Source organism: Idiotropiscis lumnitzeri, chromosome 10, assembly GCF_059441095.1.
Source record: "Idiotropiscis lumnitzeri isolate Australia: NSW breed Sydney's pygmy pipehorse chromosome 10, RoL_Ilum_1.0, whole genome shotgun sequence".
Lineage (NCBI taxonomy): Eukaryota > Metazoa > Chordata > Actinopteri > Syngnathiformes > Syngnathidae > Idiotropiscis > Idiotropiscis lumnitzeri.
In genome coordinates, this window is record NC_142400.1 from 12331082 (window position 1) to 12355038 (window position 23957).

The 23957-nt window shown below is 40.9% G+C and overlaps 4 protein-coding genes across 9 annotated transcripts in view; 2 read left to right on the forward strand and 2 right to left on the reverse strand.

Annotated features, from left to right (window-relative positions):
• Positions 1-662: 662 nt before the first annotated feature.
• Positions 663-8618, reverse strand: mrs2 (magnesium transporter MRS2). The gene is made up of 12 exons (XM_088306534.1): positions 7632-8618; positions 7056-7120; positions 6835-6871; positions 6391-6503; positions 3297-3458; positions 3088-3218; positions 2754-2870; positions 2341-2410; positions 2164-2246; positions 1957-2074; positions 1606-1719; positions 663-1505 (listed from the first exon to the last, which is right to left on the reverse strand). The coding sequence occupies exons 1-12, from the start codon at positions 7942-7944 to the stop codon at positions 1446-1448; spliced, it is 1383 nt and encodes a 460-aa protein (XP_088162660.1). The 5' UTR covers positions 7945-8618; the 3' UTR covers positions 663-1445.
• LOC148329393 (integrin beta-1-like) lies at positions 3619-6335 on the forward strand. Its single transcript, XM_088306535.1, has 7 exons — positions 3619-3750; positions 4021-4281; positions 4366-4567; positions 5000-5129; positions 5217-5523; positions 5598-5876; positions 5961-6335. The coding sequence occupies exons 1-7, from the start codon at positions 3626-3628 to the stop codon at positions 6139-6141; spliced, it is 1485 nt and encodes a 494-aa protein (XP_088162661.1). The 5' UTR covers positions 3619-3625; the 3' UTR covers positions 6142-6335.
• A 47-nt stretch (positions 8619-8665) lies between the features above and the next one.
• Positions 8666-15633, forward strand: LOC148329394 (lipid scramblase CLPTM1L-like). Its single transcript, XM_088306533.1, has 17 exons — positions 8666-9053; positions 9140-9231; positions 9916-10093; positions 10310-10431; positions 10538-10616; positions 10912-11029; positions 11297-11391; positions 11638-11722; positions 11787-11887; positions 11962-12015; positions 12095-12145; positions 12224-12306; positions 12965-12999; positions 13248-13303; positions 13388-13432; positions 13525-13658; positions 13782-15633. Exons 1-17 carry the CDS (start codon positions 8853-8855, stop codon positions 13846-13848), a joined length of 1596 nt encoding a protein of 531 aa, XP_088162659.1. The 5' UTR covers positions 8666-8852; the 3' UTR covers positions 13849-15633.
• A 760-nt stretch (positions 15634-16393) lies between these two features.
• Positions 16394-23957, reverse strand: part of LOC148329395 (focal adhesion kinase 1-like) — a 36057-nt gene continuing 28493 nt past the window's right edge. For all 6 annotated transcript variants that reach the window (XM_088305987.1, XM_088305985.1, XM_088305986.1 and 3 more), the window contains 6 exons: positions 21834-21873; positions 21389-21492; positions 19819-19974; positions 19029-19109; positions 18827-18912; positions 16394-18439 (listed from right to left, as the gene is read on the reverse strand). In XM_088305987.1, coding sequence (XP_088162113.1) covers positions 18316-18439; positions 18827-18912; positions 19029-19109; positions 19819-19974; positions 21389-21492; positions 21834-21873 — 591 coding nt within the window. In that variant the 3' untranslated portion in view covers positions 16394-18315. The remainder of the gene's footprint in view (positions 18440-18826; positions 18913-19028; positions 19110-19818; positions 19975-21388; positions 21493-21833; positions 21874-23957) is intronic.

Consider the following 23957-nt stretch of genomic DNA (forward strand, 5'->3'; position numbering starts at 1 on the left):
AAAAGTCATCCACACATCATTGCGGGAAATGTTGCATTAAAATATTGTTGATTCTTTTTTTTAACACATAGAGCACCAGAGCTAGCATTTTCGATGGTCATCCTGAAATTTATTACAATGCGATTGATGATTATTTAAAAACTTCAAAAAAATATATATATATATCCTTCAAAACTTATTTTATTTAAGTGAAATATAGTGTATTGAATGACTAAGCAGCATGAATCTGAATTCCTGATGTGCTCCAATAGGTTTTCAATTTCGTACTGATGCCACAGGATGGCAGGAAAGTACTGCATGAAGCTCCTGAACTCACGTCAACATAGTTCCTTGGCATCAAAATTCCTCAGGCTGGCATCAGCCTGAGCAGAAAAACAATTAGGTGAGAGTATGCAGATTACTTTGGGGTCATGCCAACAAATACGTATTCAGAACTATTGACAATTTAAAGTGTTTACAGAAAAGCGGCATGCAACTCTCATGCATTATCATCATAACTTTACACATTTTTGGAATGTGGGAGGAAATCAGAGAAAACCTTCGCATGCAAGTAAATTTGGATTTTCATTTGAACTCTGACTGCATGATGGATTTACTTGTTCTGGAAAAACACCTTTTGTCTTTTAATTTTTTGGGGCAGTAAATTCATACTGCAAATACAACAGTGTAAATAGAACATTTATTATTAAAATAAATTAGCAAAACATTAGTCCCTTAATTGAACATCTGCTTGCCTCTAGTTGTTTTCCTCTGTAAATGCCTTAAGAGGACAATATCGTCTAGCAAAAGTACAGAAAGCAAAAATCAAAGTTCACCTTAATTCTGACAATTTAAAAAAATGCATCCACGAAAAGATGTACCAACATTTACAGGAATTAAAAAAATACGATAAAAAGTAAACCTGTGAATTACTACAAGTGGCAGGAAACAGCAGTTCTGTTTTCTTTATATTCAGAGAGATTATTCACTGTTCCATCCACACTTTGAACAATTGAAAAATGCTTTTGAATGGTCCATGGAGGACCACTTTTTTTACAGCTATCTTCAGTAACGCACAGTAGATGATCCAGTAGATGAAAACAGATTTGACTGTTGTGAACCGTATCTTAAATAGTTATACATTAAAAAAAACAAAAAAACAAACATTTGTCTTATTGTCATGTATATAAAATAAAAAAAAAAACACATGCATGTGTGACTTAGATTATTATGATACGTTAGAGTATCAAGTATGGCAAGGAAAAAACACTTGACGCACTGAATTGGACAAATTAATGTGAATTATTGATACACTTTTTGCTTTTTTGAAGACACGCCCACATGGACATACAAACAAGAGTTCAACAGATCGTTATAGGAAATAACTGATTTTTGTCTTTATAGAAAACATGAGGTCAGTCTAATGTCCTTAAAAAAGTGCTGAAGCCTGTTAATGGTTGGTAGCATCATCTCACTCCAGTCTTTATGTCTGGTGCTTTCAGAGTTCTCTTCCAAACTGGAGGAATCTATTAAAAAAAAAAGACAATTGAAATAAATTGTATCTGGTGTTTGAGTGCCATATTAAAGCCATACATAATATGAGTGAAAAGTGTGTATGACTATTACTGGTGGTAGTAATGCAGGCTCTAGGTGGCGTCCTAGAAATGACAACAGTCGCCTCCAAATCAGACCGCTGCCAAGGAACATAAATCCTGTAACCAGCCAAAAAACACGTGGGTCCTGGAACACAGAAAATTATGTCATGAAATATTTTTCGGTTGACATATGGCGTGACATGCACTTCTAGAATCAAACCTCACAACATCTTACGCCCCCCCCCCCAAAAAAAAATCACAAATATTCATAATATACAATAATCAACATTTGTATTGTATCATGTTTGGTAAAAAAAAAAAGGGAAGAAAAGAAGATGGACAATATAGCCCCAAAAGAAGGCCTAAGAGAAGGCAATCTCACCTCTTCAAAAGACGACTCCAAATTCATTCCGAAGGCCACCCCGATGAGACCAAATAAAGAGAGCGAGAAGGTCCCCATGGTCAGTTGCAAGTTCAAACGCATCATCACATTTCGATGGCTAGAACAGACAGAAATTGCCTTTCGGTTCATTTGAACCCGATTCTGGTGCAGGTGTCTCAAAGAGCTTTCATGGATGTTAATGCATACCTGTCCAGATTAATAAAGATGACACTCTCGGAGTCATCGATCAGGCCTTTCAGCTCCCTTGCCTTGTTGCTTAGAGCCTCAGCCTACATCATTGCCAAAGACAAATGTTTTTTTTTTTGGTAAGTCCCTAGTGTTTATAACGGTGTAAACACAGAGGCTTCAGATTAATATTGTTACCTGCATGTAGTAATTATCCAGTAATAATTCCATCTCCTCTGCATGGTCAATCCCCAAACTGCTCTCCTCACTAGAAAGACAAAAATCAACTGATAAAAAAACACCTCATGTAAGAATAACAGTTGGCTGTCCATAGAAACAGAAAATCAGTCATGCATTGTAACGTTCACAGAATTTCAGGACAAAATACAGGTAGAAATCTCAAAATTACACATGTAGTTAAGGCAAAATCGCCAGAAACATCTGGAGTTAGAGATACTTTTTTTGACAGATGACAAGAATTTTTTTTAGAAGTATTAATGCAAAGATATTTACCATTTCACACTGGTTGGGACATTTGGAAAATAGACATTTTCGCTGTAACGTAACTGTTCTTTAGACCGATTGTATTTGGGCTGAAGCGTGTGACTTACAAAACTCTCGGGTCTGTCCACTTGGTGAGACACAGCTCTTCAATGATTTCGTCCTCATCCAAAATCTTCAGCAGCGACTCCTTAAAAACCTTGATGTCCGTCTCTAACTCTGATAAACTGTTGTCGAGTATCAACAAAGAGAAGCAAACAAAACGGTGTTCATTAAATCCACTGTAAATTGTGAACATTGAATTTCAAACATAGTTAATATGATTAACATTAATAATAAAACTGGTTGATGAAAAATAAATAATGAAGACCAAATTGATATATTTATAGCTGTGAATCGCAGCTCTGCTCTCCTAAATGTCACTTTATGTGTCTTTCTGGTTACCTCTTACTGTTCTGCAGCAGGATGTGTAGTTTACTTCTATCAGCGGACAGGATTTTTGGATCCACCAGAGACTCCAAAATGTCCAATATGACCGGCTCAACTTCATTCAGCCGGGTTTGTAAATTGTTTACCTGTTGAGGGAAGCCTGCTTGAGCGTTATCTTGTCACGCTGTACGAAACAGGTTCAAATAAGGAGTGATTGGCCTCACCCTGTGCTGCAGGATGGCCTCCAGAGCCCTGAACTCAAACGGCAGCGAGTGCGTCTGTGAGGCCAGCTGCGGGGCGAGCTCCAGCACCAGCCAACGCTCCAATCCCAGCCCGCGGAAATCCAACACCAAAAGGCAATGGGGAGTCACGATGGCTTTTAAAGACTGTGGAGACACAAGACATTGCAATAAAACTCTTTTTTTTGTGTTGTTCTGCTAGTAGTCACTGAGTTAAAGGTCCATATCTGATCAGTAAATATTTGCAGTCATAGGCGGACTCGATAGCAGGGGCCGGCCTAGAAATCAAGAAAGCTGACCCATGCATGAGACGCATGATCAGCTGCGTCGTGGGACTGTCACGCAACAACTTAATGTTCAGGTTATTGAAGTGTCGCAAGCTGAAGGAGGAGAACTTGCCAAGCAGCCAAGAGGCACGAAAAACTATTCAGGAACTTGAGTAAGTAACACGCACTGTCTATTTACAGTAACCTAATTGTAAAGTATTTTCAAAGTAACTGTAAAATAATTAAACAATTAACTGGAGAAATTCTGTCATTGATCCTGTCCATAATAAAACCAATATTCAAATTGTTTATAAAAGGTGCAACATTAGTTATGTGGAGAAAAACCCTTTACTACAGGGTTAATACATACAACAGTCAAATCACGATGAAATGTTTCCACGGATGAGAACATTTTCTGCTACAAGTCCATTGTTTGTCTGCAGGATGGCCGTGAGGTCAGTTTGTCTCTTCCTGTTGTTGCTGTTGCCTTTGCTGTCGCCCAGCCAGGCTGAAAAACAAAGATGTCTCAAGTCCGCCTCCACCTGTAGCGAGTGCATCCTGTCGGGTCCGCAGTGCGTGTGGTGCACTGATTCCCGTTTGAAACGTCGCTGTCGCACCTCGAGGGAGCTCAAGAGGGCAGGCTGTGACCCACGGCACATGTACAACCCCCAGGGGGAAGTTCATGTCATCAGGAATGAAAGCAGGTATGGTAGAACACTGTGATTCGTCAACCCTTGAAGTTCTGCATTCAATTTCCACTTCTCAAAGTCTCCTTTGAACTTCTCCAGCACTGAGCCCACGGCAGAGACTCTGTTCCCGCAGCCCCAGGAGGTCACCCTCCATTTACGGCCTGGTGTGAGCCGGTCTTTCCCTCTTTACATCACGACGAGAGACCAGCCAATCACAGAGCTGAATATGAGCACCAGCCCGGTGCCATCTGGAGTCAATATCACATTCAGCAATATAAGAGATCGGAACATGCTGGTGGAGGTCAGGATCATTCACATTTGGGCAAATAGAAAACAAAAAAAAGCATGAGTAGCTTCAGCAAAATGTGTGCACAAAAAAAAAACAAGCTTCTTCTTCTTCTTTGCTTTTATCTTAACCATATTCAAGGTTGCCATCGTGAATAATACTGAGCCATCTCTTGGTGTCGTCTGCTTTAACTCCAGCAATCTGAAAGTCTGCCCTCGTTACATCCACAAATCTCCTCTCTGCCTTCTAAATGACTGCTTCATCCTGAGCAGCCTTTGCTGATTTATCCACAGTCTGAATTTGCCCTCCCTAGACTTCTCTCCAAACCTTCCCAATCCTGTGCATCCTTGTCACTCTCAAAGAGAATAGTCAAAGTGTCTTCATCCAGCTCCTGGTCGTTGCTACCATCTCCAAACCATGCAAAATTTCTCTATCCTTCATGTCCAGGTGAATGTTGTGGCTGCGCATTGTCGTACAAGTGACGCCATAAGTCCGAAGAACAGGACAGGGCCTTGGTCTGTCCACATTACATCCAGAAGCTTTACACAAAGTGTCAAATTGGAGATAAACTTGGAGTGTGAGTAGCTGCAAAGTTACAAAACGAAAAAAAAAGTTGCAGAATACCAACAGTTGAGCTGAAGCACTTTTGACTCATTTCCTCCAGGCGAGTGTGACTGTAAGGGAAACCGTGAGGAAAACAGTCCTGTCTGCAACAGCCATGGAGCTCTGGTGTGCGGCTCTTGCGAGTGCAACAAGCCTTACCTTGGACAACATTGCCAGATCGATCAAGAATCAAATATTGGCAGAGATGAGAGATTCTGTCGCAAGGGACCGAACGCTCCATCGTGCAGCGGTAGGGGAACGTGCGACGAAGGTGACTGCGTATGCCACAGTAGAGAAAACCCAAATGAACGATACACTGGGATGTTCTGCGAATGCAGCAATTTTGATTGCCCGTATCACAACAACAGGTATAGAACCACAACATGCCTTCACTTTAACATTTTCATTAAGGTGCCAAAAAGCATTAACTGCATCTCGGCAGGATTTGTGGGGGTCATGGCACGTGCGAGTGCGGACAGTGCATTTGTGACAACGACTGGAGCGATGAGGACTGCAGCTGCTCCACCGATTCAACTTCTTGCATAGCATCAAACCAGCAAGTGTGTAACGGGAAAGGAATGTGTCAGTGCGGAAGCTGTCGTTGCGACCCGCCGTACTCCGGCCCGACCTGTGAGAATTGCCCTACTTGTTTGGGCACTTGTCAGACTCACGCAGAGTGTGTGGACTGCCGGGCGTTTGGAACCGGACCCAAAAAAGACAGGTGAGAACTACCAGACTAAAATCATCGCCATTCACGCGTGTGATTTCTTCTTCATTCTTCCTGAGTGTATCATCTGTTCAACAGGTGCGAGGTCGAGTGCAACTACCTTATCTTGACAAAGGTGGCGAGGAAAGAAGATATTGACGCACCCTGTAGAATGATTAGCCGCGGGGACTCTTGTTTCTTCTACTTCAGCATCTCCCACAGCCCCGCGGGGACGCACTGCACTGTGGCGGCAGTGAAAGAATGTCCAGAGTGGAAATGATCCACCAGGCTCAAGAAGTCCCAGCAATAATTTTGGCCTTCTAAAACATTGTATTACAGATATTTTTTTTAAACAATTAATTGTTTCATTATGTACTATGCAACATTAGGCTCCAATGTGTGCTTCTCTAGGGGGTGATGATGTTATGCAAAAAATAAATACCATAGCTATGGGAAATATCATATTAAAGGTGATTGATGTGTTTTGTTTTGTTATGAGACCGACATTTTGTCAACATTTTTAGCATACCTCCATTCGTAGGATAATGCAGTTGTTTCTGGTGGTGAGGCTGGAACTGTGCTGAAAGCGAAGGTCCCTTGCCTGAAGACTTAGCTCCTGGCAAAGCTCGTTTTTCTTTTTCTCTAAAAGTACGGGGGGAAGCATAACAGTTAAATTGTAACAACAAAGGGATGAATTTAATTTGAATGTTTACGGAACCACAGGTAAAAAGAAAACAAACAAAACTAGGCCATCAAGCAGAAAGGAAGCCATGTTATGTAACACACCTGTAACGACACAGTGTGTTATAAACTTCACCAATCCAAAAGAAAAAAATCCTACAATGACACTGGCGCACTACAAAATAAGACAGATCATAAATCAGCTTGGGTTGTTCATTTCAGCTGAAAAATGCTGGTTGATGTGTCTGTAAGAGTTGCAGACAAATCAACCTTTTCTTTCCTCAACACTTACCAAATGATGTCACATTTCCCTCTTGGTCGAATCTCATCTGTGAAATAAAACAAAAATTACTTTGTAACAGGAAATGGTCTGAATTCTGCTAAGGCGTCACTCAGTACACACAAGATCACTTTGTTGTTCGCCATCTCTCAGTCCTTGGACAGGTAGGATGTCATTCACTACTGAAACCGATTTTTGTTTGACCGTCTATCAATAAAAGACAGCTGGCTTACCACGACAAAAAGTGGTGGAACAGTGGAAAGAGGAGCTTCGGTCATTCTGTGTCGGACAAAGGACACTGTTAAAAGACACAAACAATATTAAGACAAAATTTGTTAAATTAAAAGTGAACTGCTATAGGCGCTATTTGGGTGTATTGGTAATCTCACAAGAAATTATATTTTTTTAGGCAATTCTGATTGTATATAAGTTTACATATTGTAATTGTGCACAGTTGGGTCAGAGAACTGAAGTGCACAGCATTTAAATGAATGTACAAGCCAACGGGAATAGTCTCCAGCTTCCAAGGAGCCATGAACAGGATAAGCTGTAGAAAATGTACAGAGTACTCAGATGCTTTCATGTTGATTGTTTCAACTCCCAAAATTAGTTGTATGCATATTTTCCCCCAGAAAATTGTGTCAAAACCCCAAACAGTACAGCTTTTGAAGCTCCCTCTGCAGCATCTTCCGACTACAAAAGAATTTCCTGCCTCATGCCTTTTTCATATTTATGCGGTGATAATGGCAGTATCATGAGCGGGGAGCAAAAAAGCCAGTTTGATCAATGTAGCGTTTAGTCATTCTTACCAGGCCATGACGATCCTCCTCTTAGCACGTTCTTGTGTCTTGCCAGGCAAATTGGACCTCTTCTTCTGGACTCAAGCATATTAAAAATGGCCTCAGGTGCACCTTCATTGTTGCACAATGATGGCAATGTGTACCTTGTGCAGTGCAGCATGGCACGACCAACTACAGGACTCAGGGCTTCATTCGTGCCCATGCAAGATAGGGCACCAATAGAACCTAAAAGGTGCTTAGAATTCAAGTGTCCCCTGTATGGCAGATGCATCCTCATATATCTCAGCAGCATTCTGTGTAGTCTGATCTCCAATGCAGTCATATACACACGACCATCCAAAACAACAGCATGGAATGGTGACTGATGATAAATTGTGAGGCACTAGTCCCACATAAAAAGACACATGAGTGATGGTTTGAACATCTTGCCTCTTGGTAGTTTGAGCTCGAGTAAGTGGGATCCAGTCCACGGGAAATAACGATAAAAGGCTCGAGTGGAAGCTATTATATCAGCAAATGATGATTTGTTTTTTGCTACCGTATTTCTGCCATCATTATCTATCCTTCCTCACGTGACCGTCATTCGGTACTTCATGTTATGCTAGTTAGCATAGCAGCTAACGAGTGACACTATGCGCTCCGAGCCGAGTTATAGAGTTCAGATCTTACTGACAACGAGGTCACACAAAAGGAACACAAGAGAGCTTCGCGTGGCTACCTACAAACTCTTCTAAATAAAACAAACACGACACGCTATCGGGGTGAAGTCGCGGTAGCCGGCTGGTGAAAACTTAGGAAAGAGGATGTGTCCTACCCATCATGCACCGCGAAAACGCCAAAGATCTTCAGATTCGGTAGATCATTCTCAACCTGTAATTAGGTTTCTTTGATTAAAAAAAAAGCTATAAATTAGTATAAATATTTTACTTTTATGATTGTTAATTGAAAGATTCCATGAATTTTATTCCTTTTGTGAATTGGCACATTATCAATGTGCTTCGAAATCTCCTTATGTGGGTCGTATTGTGAATGTGCATTGAAGCGCAAAAGCTCCATCATCATCATCATCATCATCATCACCATCATCATCATCAGTAGCAGCAGCAGCATCCCGAAAAGGAGGATGCTGCGGCGGGACCGCAGTCGACCTTAATCCTGCTCGTCCCGATCCAAATCCGATTTCTTTTAACTCCTTTTGTCCGCTTTCGGTGGCTGTTGTGATTTTGCATCATGTTCCCGTCGTGCTGCTCCAAGCCTGCGAACGGCGACGGGAAGAGGAGCTCCATGGCCAAGCTCCTTCTGGGGGTGTTCATGGTGTACATGGCCCACACCGCATGGCTGCTGTATGGATTCCTCAACACCAAGTCGTGCGATGCGGGCCGAAGAGAAGGCTGCATCACTTCCTACCTGTCGGGAAGACCCAGACTGCAGGTACATTTTTGTGCCTGTAACCCTGCATGGGTGTCCCCAAACGACTGACAAATATCTTGTATGATGGCTTTTTGTTGTCCGTCCAGCTGAGTGTGTTCACCTGCCTCGTTCCAGACAACAGTCAGCTCAACCTGGCTCTGAGAATTGATCCATTTGACCCGCACTCTACATTTGAGAGGTAGGTTAACAATTGTATTACCTTACTGAATATACTCATGTCTTTACAGTCGGATTATATTTTGATATAGCAGTGCTATAATGTTCTGTATTTAATATTTAATGTAGGGCAACATGGTGATCAGGTGTGGCCCGATCTTGAATAGCACCCTGTGAGACCCCCCTTTTGTACCTCCCATTCCACCCCACACACATTTTGAGGAGTGCATTGGATGAAAGTTTTACTTTGGATTTGTAGGATGCTTCAGATGGAGGGGTTAGAAGACAGGCGACTTGCTCATTGATTGGCAAATTATGTTGCATGTTATTTTTCGCCTGCTTGGATCTTGTGAGTAAAAAAAAAAAAGTGGGGTAAATATACTGTATTAAAAATATGAGGTACAGCCGCACATTCCAGAGCCAACGCAGTAACTTTATCCAACAATGTGTATTTTATAGGTGTACTCTGTAGTGGATGAAAAATACATTGCATCATACAGACATGTTTCTAATATTATACTTACCAGAATGTAGAGTACTTTATGCGTTAGTATGTACCATAACGCCATTCTAAATCACAGCAGAAAAATACAAATGAAAATGTTGTAAATGTAGTAGATCTGATCGATTAGTATAGACTGCAATCGCTGATGTTGAATGCACAGTATATTTTAAAAACGCTAACCCTTGAAGTCTGTGCATGCAGGCAAGTGAATATTCCCCTGCCGGAGGAGACTCGAGCCAACGGCAGCTTGTATGCTGTAGTGTACGTTCACAAGGCCAGTGTTTCTCCTTTGGAGGACAGCCGAGAGGTGCACCATGCGGCTCTGCTTACCACCCACATCAGCCCTGCAAACACTGAAGGTCACAAAAACACACAGAAGGTACACTCATTTTCATTAGGTGCTTCATCTCCTCAAGAGTGGTGTTCAGAACTGTAATCTGTTTTTGCTTTGACTTGTGAGCGTAAACTTGAGATACGATTCTTGGCTAAAAGTAAACAGATCAATAGTTTAACCTAAAGTGCCATTTCTGACATATAGAATAATACTTAAAAAAATAAAACCAACTACAAATGAATTTGTTTGTGACTTAATTAGCGCTCCAAATTAAAGCATCGTGTATCCCACTGGAGACCCCGCCTGTCAGTCACGATGATGTCGGAGGACTTCACCTTCACCAAGGAAGGACTCCCCAGCGACATGCGCCGCTTCGTTAGAATGTAAGTCACGTGATGAAATGTAGTAGAGTACTTATTACAGCCATAGAACACCGATAGGACTGCAAGATGGGAGAAATGTATTCATTGAACTTCAATGTTCTGACAGCTCCCAGGAAGGTAGACGGATCCTCTACCTTCCTCTGCTGCTGATTGACGAGCTCAGTTTCAGAATCCGAGATCTCATGGTAAAGAAACCTCACATCACACACTGCTCACAAAAAGTCAGAGATATTCTATTCTCTGGGAAAATTTCAGGATATTTCTAAAATCCAGTGTAACCTTTCCAGGGGAACTTAATTTGAATTTGTAAAGACACATGTCCAACTGTTCTATGTTCTAGTTCTTTTTCTCCTTATTTTTCTAAAAAGGAGCTGAACGTCGAAGTTCTCAAAAGGTGTCTGGTTTTATTTTTATTTTCAAGGACGTGCACTTTTATGACTAGAGCATAAGCGCAATATTACTCTCTGCATTCTTCCGTAGGAGATCAACAGAAGCACCACCCATCTGCCCCTCACGGTGTCCTACGAGGGCATTTCTCTGAGGAGATTCCGATTTTGGGTCCATCTCCAGGATGTGGTTTATTCCCTGCGGCAGTTCGGTAAGGATGAATGGGGCAATTTGCTGCTCAAATTCGGAAGAAACGATTAATCAAATAATTAAATCACCATTATCATCATAATTATGAGGAGCAGAGGTGGGAAAAGTATGCCAGACAGGCTCGGGAATTAAGAGTCCTGTCGTTAATAGGTCTAGCATGAATTTAGCATTTTTTTCCTAAAGTTGGTTACTTGATAAAATTGCGCCCAGACTCCAGCTTTAGTCTGAAGATTTAAAGTGAGTTCCGTATTTCTCTTTGTTCATGCAGGCTTCTCAGAGGAGTACATTGATGAGATTAAAGGGACCCTGGTGGGCTCTAATCTGTACCTGTTAGTGCTGACCGCCCTCATCACAGCCCTGCAAGTAAGACTTCTTGTCCACTTACTGTAGATATAAAGAATGTTACATTTTCATAATCAGTTTTAAAGACCAAAAGCACGGTGAGCCGTACACCTCCGAGGTTTGGGGTTCAAATCTCGAATTTTTGTCTGTCTATTTGTGTCTGGAGTCCATTTTACGGTATAATTTAATAAAGCGCACCTGTGTCCCTAATGGAGATAAGTATGGCGCAATATACCGTTTAATGTGATTGTCCTCTAACTTTCACAGCTCATCTGTGAATTTCTGGCTCTAAAAAATGACATCAGCTCCTGGAGGAAAAAGAAAAGCATGGCAGGAATGTCCAGGAAAGCCGGTAAGAGGTTGACATCACATATACAAGGCCGCAAAGCATGACATTTTGTACACTTTCAAAACAGTTTTGTGGCGAAGTCTCGGCACGTTGCTGATTTTCCTGCACCTGCTGGAGGAGACCAGCCTGCTGGTGCTACTTCCTGTAGGGCTGGCAGCATGTGTGGAGGTATTATATCACCACAGAAATAATAAAAAGCAGCAAATGGAAATTGGAGTTGACCGCTGATGTTGTCTCATCAGGTGTGGAAGGTGTTGAAAGTATTTCGGATCAACTTGCATTGGAGACGACCCGTTGTGAGTACTGAATCAAACACATTCCCATATGCATCTGTGCAAAGAGACGTGACAATCGGCATTGCGTCTCTACGTGAAGGTAAACAAGCTGGATGAAGAAGAGCGGAGGACAGTGGAGTTTGACTCGCAGGTGCTTCAACCTGCCATTATCATGAGTTCATATTCTTAGTTTCCTTTTAAACATTTCGCATGTGTTGTTTCTCTCCAGGCATCCAGATATTTGTCCTACTTGATCTGTCCTCTGTGTATCAGTGGAGCTATTTTCTCACTGGCCTACTTACGGCAAAAAAGGTGAGCGGCGCACTGTCGTACTTCTCCTCTTCCTCATTATTTGTATTGGAAGCAAGATTACATCAAACTCATACAAGCCACTAGGGCACATACAGCTCTCTTATGCACTATACCAGGGGTGGGCAGACTTTTTGATTGGCGGTCCACAATGAGTTCTAAAATTTGACCGAGGGGCCGAAACAGGAGCAGATGGATGGAGTGTTTTGGGAACCTCACTGCATTGGAGAAAAAAAATATAATTTAATTTTAAATGAAAGTGAACATAAGCATTACAACAATATATAGGTATTTGAAAAACAGCAGTATTTAGAAAATAAAACATTAACAAGGTTGATTCATTTAATTTTTTCCAAGTTCGGCGGGCCGGATTAAAACGCTTAACGGGTCGCATCTGGCCCCCGTGCCGTAGTTTGCCCGCACCTGCACTATACAGTGGCGGGCAAAAAAGGGGTGTTGGGGCGTTCATCCACGTGAGGGAGTAAATTGACAGCTTTAATTATAAATTTAGTGCATTGAATAATTTGTTAATTGATAAATGTATAGCGGTTGTCAATGGAAGTGAAGTTAACAAATAAATAATGAAGAGATTGTATGTGCGTGCATCAGTTTGTGTCTGATATTCCGTGATTTAACACATGAATGAATTCTATTTTAACAGTTACTTCTCCTGGATGCTCAACAGCCTGGTAACTGGTGAGCTTCAATTAAAATTATTGAATTATGTGTACATATTTCATTTTCCTTATAGCTAATGAATTTATAACATCCGTACATGGAATACAGATTACGGACAGTGTACAGTTGCGCTCAAAACTTGAAAATATCATATTTGAGAATGGCTACGATTCCACAGGAATGTTATGGGAGAAATCTAGTTGCATATTTCGGTGTTCTCTTTTGGGATTCTGCAAACTGATGACAAAACTTGTCTTTCTTGACAGGAGTGTATGCATTCGGTTTTCTGTCTATGGCTCCTCAGCTATTTATCAACCACAAGGTGAGTCCTGTAGTCAAACCTTTTACAGCGCGTTGCCAAGCAGTTTCAACTCCAAAACTCATTTCATGTGGCTCTTCCTATCAGCTGAGGTCTGTGAGCCACCTGCAGGGGGCAGTGTTGATGTACAGAGTAAGTGGCATGATTTTTACCTCTTGAGTTCTCCATTTTTAGATTTCAAGATATTGCATTTCACATGAAGATTTTATTTCTCTTTGTGCCAGGGAGTGAACACCCTGATTTCAGACCTGTGCTCCTGTGCTGCCATGTTCTCCTCTTCCGAGGCATTCTTGTCCTCTCACCAACTCTCCTGTTTCAGAGATGAGCTGTTCTTCCTCATCTACCTCTACCAAAGAAGGTAGCACACCGTCGCCTCTTTTCCTATTACAATGGGACTCCAGTACCATGACGCCACGCGGGGCCGTGAATTTTCATAGAAAGAAGAGCGCAGACTTCCTATTGTCTTGTCTTTCTCCATCAGACGTTTGGCCCCAAAGGCCAGAAGATCCGAGTGTGGATCTCACAGCAAGAAAGTGAAGACGCAGTGAGCATCTTGAATAAGTGAGATGGTGGACTCGGCGGCAGCAGCTACTGATCCTTTCGTCATCCAACCGTTTCTTTTAAACTTTGCTCTTACGTCATAAATACAAACAGTGCACCCAGGTTTATTTGTTTTGCTTATGATCCGTATGCGCTGTCAGTAAAGTCATTTTCAGTCATTCGTCTTTTTATGCTGCAGCTTAATGGGGCTGTTGAACCTGCTAATTGACAACTCGAACTAAAAATGTATTCTCATCCACACTCTACTCATAATATTCATTTGTTGCATATTTCAATTGTAAATGTAAATAAGCTGAATGCAAACTGCTGAATGTGAAGAGAAATATTATGCTTGGAACTGATCTTTAAATGTGAAAAAGGCACCGCATATGTGTGCGGTTTCTAATTGACTTCAGTTTGACTAAGACGTTGCACTCAATGAATAAACAATATTATTGTTTGCGCAGGTTACTTAAAATGAACAGATAAAGTACACATTTGCATTTTGTGTACTACAAATGTCAGCTTTAATGCAGGACAAATGTGGAATTTTATTCTCTGTTAGTGGGTAGTACTTGTTTTCGATTGTCAGCATGTCTGAATAATTCGGTTGTCTTGTTTTTTAATTTCTCTCACTGAGCGTGGGGTCATTATGCAATGCAAAAGTGTTGGCACTTGACTGGAGAAAAGAAAGCAAACAACTTCTCAAGCAGCTGTGCAGCACAAGTAAATCTGCATGTGTGTGCCAAAAAAAAAGAAACAACAAAAAAAAACACCGGCTTTGTTCCATAACGGAAGTGGCTTTCATCGACAGCAGACGAGCACGAGACAAGTATCAGTGAAATCAAACATCCAGGAATGTCACACACCTGTGCTGCAAAAATACATTTATGAAATACTTTAAGTTGATTGCCACGATAAATGACATGGGTGGAACTGTGTTGAAGTGGATTTGTACCAACAGAAACCCAACACACGCACACTCAGAGTGCTTGACAAGTTGGACAGACTCACATGAGGTGAGTGGTCGTGCTGCAGGTCGTAAGGTCATCGGGCTTTTTACACAGAGGGCCTTCCTGACAGTTTTGGTGCAAGAAGGCTGCAGGATTAGGTTATATGACAGAGGTTTAGGTCAGTCAATAAATTATGCAAGATTATCTAAAGCAAAATGAGCAAGCAATGAGTGGAGAACGAACTAAACGTGCAATTTAGAAGCAATCAGATCTAATAAAGGTGAACTTTCACTATATCTAATTATTTGTTTTGGTCACTTTTTGTTTTGTATTTGAATTTTCCAGTGACAAATCCAATACATTCTGTTAGAAGACAAATGTGCAGTTTTTATCTCTGAATAATGTATTTACTGCATGATAATGTAAAAACATTTTGTGGCATATGCAGGAAATACGCAAAGTAGGCAGATGTATTTTTTGCTGAGCCATATTAATACTGTCATCAAGGAAAACCATGGATGGCAACGATTTTGCACGGAGTTTATATTTACAGAGAAACACATTTTGGAATAAGCTGTAACTTGAAAGGAGACATGGATATTTTACTATTTGAAATACTTGTATAAAAATAAATGTGTAAGCTGTGTGTGTGCGTGAGTGTGTGTGTTGAACGAGGTTACGATAGTTTGGGATTTTTCATAGTTGTTTTTTATTTTTGCTTTTTTTTTAAAATTAATTTTGAATTGTTTTTTTTTTTAGAGAGGGTTGTTTCTTAAATTCCATTTTAGTTTACCTTTAATTCGATTTTTTTTTTTATAAATAAATACACATTTTACGGTCTTTTGTGTTTTGCAGATTTTTAAAATGTACTTATATATTTTTTGGGGAGCCATCCCAACTGACATGCAAGTAAAACACCAAAGAACTATTTTAAAAATGCATAATAATACAGTATGGTTGTTGTCTTGCAGTCTGATGTAGTTTTGAACAAATTCATATATAGTGACGGATATTTTTGAAAGCAAACAATGTGATGGCATCAGTCCAAACCTTATTTGTCTTCTACTTGCAGTGCTGTTATTGAGCTGCTACGTGTGCATTTCTTCTCTCACTAATGACGAGTGCAACGCAAGCACACAGAAATGTCAAGCACCTCTGGACACTTGCATGACAGTTGTGGACACGCTAGGTACCGATCCGACGGATCGCTCAGGACGCTGATAACAAAAGCACATTGTTGATCATTTGCGTGTTTTGTAGGCCACATGAAGGCCATCGTGAAGCAGTGCGCTAGCAGGGCGACGTGCAACGGAGCGGCGTCGACTGCTTTTGTGGACTCGGATGGAAACGGGAACGCGGTCACCTGTTGCAACAGCAACAACTTGTGCAACTTTAGCGGAGGAGAGTCCGTTCACGCCCGAGAACTCGCCTCTCTGCTGCTGTTGGTGACTGTAGTCACACGACTGTGGTCAAATTGAGGTCAAAAGGTCAAGTCACGCTGACTTTAAACAGGGGTAAGAGGAACATTTGGTCTTTTTTTAAGTCTAAAACAGTTTTAGACCTAAAAAAAAAAATGAATCCAATGAAAACCAGGAAGTGCAAAGGTATGCATGTACATATTTTTATTTTGCTGCACCAACTAGTTGATTGCACGCCATTCAGAACCTCAAACTGTTGCATACAGACTAAGACCTTTATCATGTAATGTTATTTAAATGTATCTGACCAGAAGAGTAATAATCTATACGACGTCGGGGGAAAAAAAAAGAAGTGGCCTGGTGGCGTAAATTGGATATTGAATGATCAAGTCAGGTTAATTATTTGAATTAAAAACTGCTCCTTGAATAATTTGTCCATATCTTGAGTATACATAGGAAGCTCAAATCTTTTACTTCAGCCATTTCTTTATTATATTGAGAGTTCTCACTTGGGTTCCAAGATAATTTGTGTAATATTATTGTTGTTGAAGTCCAATGAAAAGCATGCAGTTTAATTTTTATTTGGAATTTTTTTTTTAGCCAGTTTGTTGTTTCTGAATAAAAACACCCAATTTAGAAATACATGTTTTTCATTAGACAGCAACATACATGTAATATAGCGTAAAATACAATAAGCTTTAATTTTATGTTCTGATCACAATTGAAAACGTATTTGATTTTTTTTACAAGAGGCTCAATTGAGTAAACTTCAAAGTTGTTTACGTGAAATGGGACATACCATTTCCACTTCTGCATGATTTTTATTTCATTGTTTTTTTCCTGCGATTTAACAAGAAGGCAGACAAAATAAAAACCAGTGTTTACTAGTACGACTTCTGTACAATTGACCAGTGATGCACACCAGTACAGTTTACAATATACCAACATGAGCAGATTTACACAACAACAAAGAGATAAAATAAATTGTTTATTTTACATTTGTAACCCTATATCACCCAGGTATTGATTGGCTGGCTAGACGTGATAATCAAACCTGGGTCAAACTACTCTTGATTCATTTGGGTGCTGTGCAAATATGCTCTCCTCCATACCACTATGTCACGCCACACGCGTGTAGGATTGTGTACTCAGTTCATTCTCGTGAGTTTGCGAGATGACGCTCCAGTTTAGCGGCTCAAGACGTCGAGCCAGGCTTTTACGTGTTCCACCAAGGTTGCCGCGCTCAAATCATTCTTTGACACCCGCTGATATGATGGCACGGGGACAGGTCAAGTGAGACAAAGAGGAGGCCCTCACCACCCTCCTTCATCTTCTTCCGCCTCAGTGCTGCTGGGATGGAATATGTACGAGTTTTCTGATTAGACGAAGACTGTGAGTCAAAAACGACAGACGATAAAGAGCAAACTCGGTCAGGTGGCGTCATCAAAATCTTTCAAATCTGTTCAGACTGTAGCTGAATAAGGAAGACAACAGGAAAAGAGTCAGTAAGACCAAAAGTAAGAAAGAAAAAAAAAATTCCTTTAGTGTTTAGTATCGTGTCTTTTGTTCGTCGCGTTTGTGATGCTATAAATAAAAGCGGGTGAGAGGGGAAAAGATGGGAAGCAGAGGAACAAAATTGTCTTGGAGACGGCAAGTGTTCGGCGCCACATGGGCGGAAACAACAGCTGACACGCTGGAGTCGCTTCATTGTGATATGATGACACTCGAGAGATTCAGGTTCTCATGGCTTGCCTCACTCAGTCCAGTGACTAGAACCGATTTGGAGCCAGCGCAACATTAACAGCGCTTGGCTCATCCATGGTGTTCTATTTAAAAACCATACGACTATGACTCTATTTCTCCCAGTTTAGTCCACAAAGATGACAAATCCCTGATTCAGGGATTGTTTTGCTCAGTTCTTTAAAAAAAGATCTCACAGTGGTGCAGAGTTAAATAAGGGATCAACTCCGTGGATACATCGAGGTGACGACGACATCAGGCCCCACACGATCCCAATAGTCAGTTTTGGGATGGAAAAGTTCCAATAACTCTCACTGATAAGGAAGTAGACGGATCCACCAGTCCGTGAACAGAACTTGTGGCGCTAATGGCGGGACTGGGCCATCATCTTGAGCCGGGATTGGTCGATGACATCCAGCAGATTTTTGGCGTCCACAGCGAGGGCGTGAGCGGCGGTTAACATCTGCTTCTTATAGTCTTGCTGAAGACTGAATGTAATACATGAAAAATATACATTAGGTACATTACAGTTTCATAAGTACGCAGACAAAATACACAAAAATACATGACTTTGTCTTAGTATAAAAGTTAATACCGTTATAAAGTATTAGACGGATGGAGTGTTTTGGTAACCTCACCTCATCGGAGAAAAACAAAATACATTTAATTTTAAATGAAATTGAACAAAAGCATTACAACAAAATACATGTCTTTGACACACCACAGTATTTAGAAAATAAAACTTTAACAAGGTTTATTCATTTAAATTTTTTCAAGTTCAGCGGGCAGGATCAAAACGTTTAACGGACCGCAAGTGGCCCCCGGGCCGTAGTTTGCCCAAGTCTTGATGGTGCTGTGTGATGTTAAGTACCTACCTTGTCATCACATACTGCTGAGCTAACTTCATTTTTCCAATCAGTTCTGCCAAGTCAGAGTTTAAAAGCTTTTGCGCCATCTCAATCTGCAGCAAAAAAAAAAAAAAACACGTATTGCCCACTGATAATAAGGAATGAAGTGCAGTATGTATACAGGCATTGTGTTTGTATATGTTTCTGCTAAGAAAGCGTGCGTCATTACCTCTCTGTGTGTGCTGGCTGGAAGTTGCGGTAGGGTCTCGTCTACCGTAGCCAACAATGTCCTCAATGCGAGGCCCACATCCTGAAAAGAGGAAACCACAATATCTTTTAACTACGAGCCACACAGCTCTGATCGACAAGCCCGTACCTCGGATGACGTCAATACTGTCTAAAGAACTGACAAATGTTATTAACTGCTGTTTGTAACAGGACACTGTGGGATGCATTCACGCAAAAATGTGAGCAAATCTAAGTATGCAAAATTGCCTTGCAGTTCATTTCGGATCAAAGCACCGAATCGGACCAAGTCACAAGAAGGAGTCATGCACAACATTTACATATAAATTAGGACAAAACGGCATCCAACTCTGCACTTCCATGTATCTCAGATATTTCAGCACACGGTCAAAATTGGTGCTTGCCTATCAGAGGGTAATTTTCCAAGTGTGCTGTCCAAAGTTTAAACAGCGTTACGTAGGATGGTCACATAATTGTACATCCAATTGCCATTCACACAGGGCAATTTAAATTAAACAAAACACGGCTTCTCTGTGGTTGCTTGCTTTCCTAAAAACGATCTTTGCAACAAGCTTTTCTATAACTCAGTGAAATGTTTCTTTTCCATCAGGACTTCCAATTCAGTGAGTGAACATGTAATTTAGTTCCCACTCTATTAATCTCAGTAAATCATGCGTAGAACACCGAAATGTCTGTTAGTGAAAACACGCAATTCAGCACCTGCGATTCGGGATGAAAGTCAAGTTATGACAACGATCGTTTATCTCAGTTACCTTGACCATGGGAACATACTCCTCGGGAGGAGCTGGCTGAATCTTGCTCGACATCTCGATCACAGCTTTAACCAATCCGGTCACGTTTTCGTATACCTTGTCGTTGGAGCGGTCCAGATTGGCGGTGGGAGGGGGGCTGATCTCTTGGGGTTTTAGCTGAGCAAAGTCAAGTTTAAACATCAATCATTGCTGTGTTTACCATGTGCAGGAAGAACCAAGACAAATGTGGAGACACATGCAGGTGAGACATACAATATAAATGGACGATTTGCATGTCTAAAACACTACTGGGAGGAAACTAGAAGGAACTAATGAGCAAAACACAGAGTGTGGTCTAGTTTGAAAAATCCTAAAAGTGATTGACAAATAACAACAGTGAAAGCGCTACTTCGCCAATCTAGTCCTGTTGGTGGTGGTGACAATGATTTATCCCTTTCAGCTGACATGAGCATACCAACCTTTGCATTACAAATGTTGGAACTCATACTAAAGATGCGATTGGTTAAATTTCCAACTCAACGAAAAAGTCATTTCATGAAACTATGCTGTGTGTCTTTAGGATAGGGTGAAACCGCCGCACAAAGGGGGAGTTTTTCCACCACAGCTCATTCTGCTGGGTCAGCTACAGCAGACAATTCTCAATCTGCACAAAATCGTATTTTGTTTTCTTCAGCCCATTCGCCAAGTTTTATAGGAATAAAATTAAACTGAATGAAAATGAAAAGAGAAATGATGGTGAAGCTCCAATATGCACTGGTCTATAATGACCACTAGAGAGCGCTTAGCTACAACAAATGTGCAATACTTTTCTAAAGCATCTTAACACATGCACACAGTTTTGGAATCGGAAATTGACTCATCTCATGCGACTGAATCTATTTTCTACATGCTATTTTATTCTCTGCATTAGATTCAATTTACAAAAACTCAGATTACGGCTACTGTTTAGAAAACTATTTTCAGAATGAAATCGGCTATTCAATTAAAGAACCATCATGTACAGAAAGACAACAGTTGGGCACAGAATATGCAGGACAGGAAGTCAAAGAAGACAACAAACACCATCTGCTCACATTACACTGGCTGCTGTTTGAAAAATTACAGCAGTGTGATGACATTATCAGTGCGGCAGCAAACTAATATTGTTATAATATTGTTACTAAACGTTCATAGAGGCAAAAAAAAACTGGTGTTAGCATTAGGGGGAACTAATATTGTATTAAACGTGCATGAAAAGGAGAGAGTGGGAAAGAAATAAGGAATTGATAGAAGAGGAATGAAATGCGTGTGATGAACAAGAATACACGCAGACATTGCGCTGCTTACCCGCCAGGGCTGGGGGTCAACAGTAAGGTAGAGTACAGGAGGAGGAAGAGGACGGACAGTGGGCGCAGGCAAACCAAAAGAAGACAAGATATGATTGGAAAACGTTACAACATGCACTTTATTATATACGCTAAGCAACAGTGTTGTTGTTTCTGTGTGATGATGACATTTATGTGATCAATACAGTGCACATTTATGTTCTTTGAAGTCAGGCTTTTTGCACATTTGCAGCTCTCTTGTGTACCTTCACTCCATCATTGTAACTGTCTGCTGTGTTCAGACCGGCCAGACTGCACCCTTGGCTCTGGGCCCCAGGTCGCGGTGGTTTCTTTGGGGGGGCCACAAGCTCTGCAGGAAACAACATCTACTTAATTCTGGAGTGTAGTAAACTCATTGCACGCTAATTTTACAAGTGTGCACACTAAAATCTCACTGGATTCAACAACAGCGTGTAGAATGATATAAGTTGATGGGTCCAACTCAGACACTAAATAAATTGCTCAAACAAGCACTTGTGAGGACAGAAAAGTGCAGGCTATAAGTTAACGACACTCAGACAAATCCAAAGATGTACCAAGCAAGCTAAAGCACTATAGACTTAAATGCACACTTCAGAAGTTAAAATGGAAAGAGAGGAAAAAGCTGTGGTTGGGGAACTATAATTTAAAGGTTACACGCCTGTCGATTACCTGCTTTGCCAACGGGCTGGTATATGTGTTGGTTTCCCGTCTGCAAAAACAAACACATCAACAATACTTTGGGTTAGCAACTATGTACGCGTAAGTAGAAGCTTGAGAGGAAATTAAACAACTTTACAGGCGGGACCATCCGTCTAAGAAAAGTAGGGAATGCAACTTAATGTTCAAATCACAAGACACTCAGTCTCTAGTTGTCTTTTCCAGTGGTGTGTGTGAGGTCTATCAGCATGTTGGATGAACGTAAAAATGGTCTGTGTGGCCACACGCACACACACGCAAAGACAACAGCCAAAAAACCCTGAAGCGTTCCTTGACGAATTGTTGGTTGCAAACATAAAATAAGGCAATTTAATTTTGACATGATGCCAGTCAAGTTAAGATTTTAAATTGTAGGTCAATTATTTGGCTTCTCTTTGTGGGAGAAAATAGAAGCAAAGGCAGAGAAAAGACTTTGTGCAATGGGAGCCTTGTGGGTTGACAACCACAGACACCCCAAAATATTTGACTACAGTAAAACAAACCCCCACATATAGGAGGGAGATTTTTCCCACCGCAAACCACATTCTATGGGAGGAGGAGGTCAGGCAGTGTGATGAATTACAGAGACAGAAATATCTCTGTTGCCAAGGGCAACATTAGACTGCATGGCCAATGTCTCCCGATACTCAGAAATTCCTCTTACTGGTATGCATTATTAATGTTGACAGATTAAGCGACTTAATGCATAATCTAGAAAACAAAACATTTCATGCGCTTTTTTAAAAAAATTTTTTTTTAATAGCTTTGTGTTGTTCAAGTCGGTCTGTGTGACTCTTGGTCTATTCAAATGTGTTCATTTACTCTAAGACAGGAAGGTGCGGACAGCTGAAATTTCACACTTTAAAAATACAAAATAATTATGATTGTCGAAAAGTGTCACTATTTTTTTAAAAGCCTTTCAGACATAATGCAATGTAGCACATTTAAACATCTTCGGGAATTTCCTCATGCGATCAAATACTGTATGTAAAGGGACAATACAGAATTCTCTAACACGGTAATAAACACCAAAAAATGGGAATGCATCCTAGTAAAAGTGAGCCTTGTGCACGAAAATCTAAGTGGGGAATCAGCGACTCTAAATGTTGTGTATCCCAGCGGGATAAAATAATTGACACCAGACTCCGGGTGCAAAAAGAATGTTCCTGATTAAAATCTCTGTGCGTCCTCCATCACACCTGAACTTGGCACTGTCAACCAATGACCTCATCGCCAAGGGAGCGTGTTAACTCCAGGTCTGAACATGGCTTCACTTGAAACGACCCATGTGGGATTTTCCTGTGACGCCATGCTTCACACTCGGAATAGTTTAACTGCTTTTTTTCCCCGTGTAATTACAGGTGGCCGGATTTGGGCAGAATCCACACGAACAGAGAGCGGCAACAGAGAAAAAGAGAAAAGCACAAAGAAGACTGTTCGGTGTTGATGCAATGGTTTTCTATTAATAACCAGCCGTGATGTGGGAATCCACTGACCCCTCATTGCTGACCCCAGCACAAATGGGTTACTTCCTGCTCCAGGATCACAACCCTTTGCCGTAATCAAACTAAACACATGCTGCCACCAATTTGCAATGAGACCAACCAGAACATGACTCATTTACATCTCAGACATCATCTTTGCCTTCATACCAGTTATTTGCCACCACTTTCCTGTGGTTTGAGAGACCATCCGGTCAGCCATGGGAAATGATCCAATTTCATTTAATTGGTCTGAAAATGATCATTTATATACTATCATTTTATTTTAGTTAATCTATTTACAGTAGTAGAGGTGGGCATTGTCAGTCTGTCACTAAGTTTCCATCAGTATTTCAGGCTGTCACACGTCGGTGACAGCCAATTGAGGTGGAGAATGTAATTTCCACGCCACACGCAGGCGCTGCACAAGCAACCAAACAAAATTAAAAAAAAGAATAAATAAATAAATAAAAATGAATTAATTAAATAAATATATAAATAAAATAAAATTAAAATAAAAACAAGAAACAAAGGCCCACATGCTCGCTCAGTGTGGTGATTGGTGAAATCAAAACAATATGGGACACGTCATTGCAGTCTGTGGGACCGAAACATA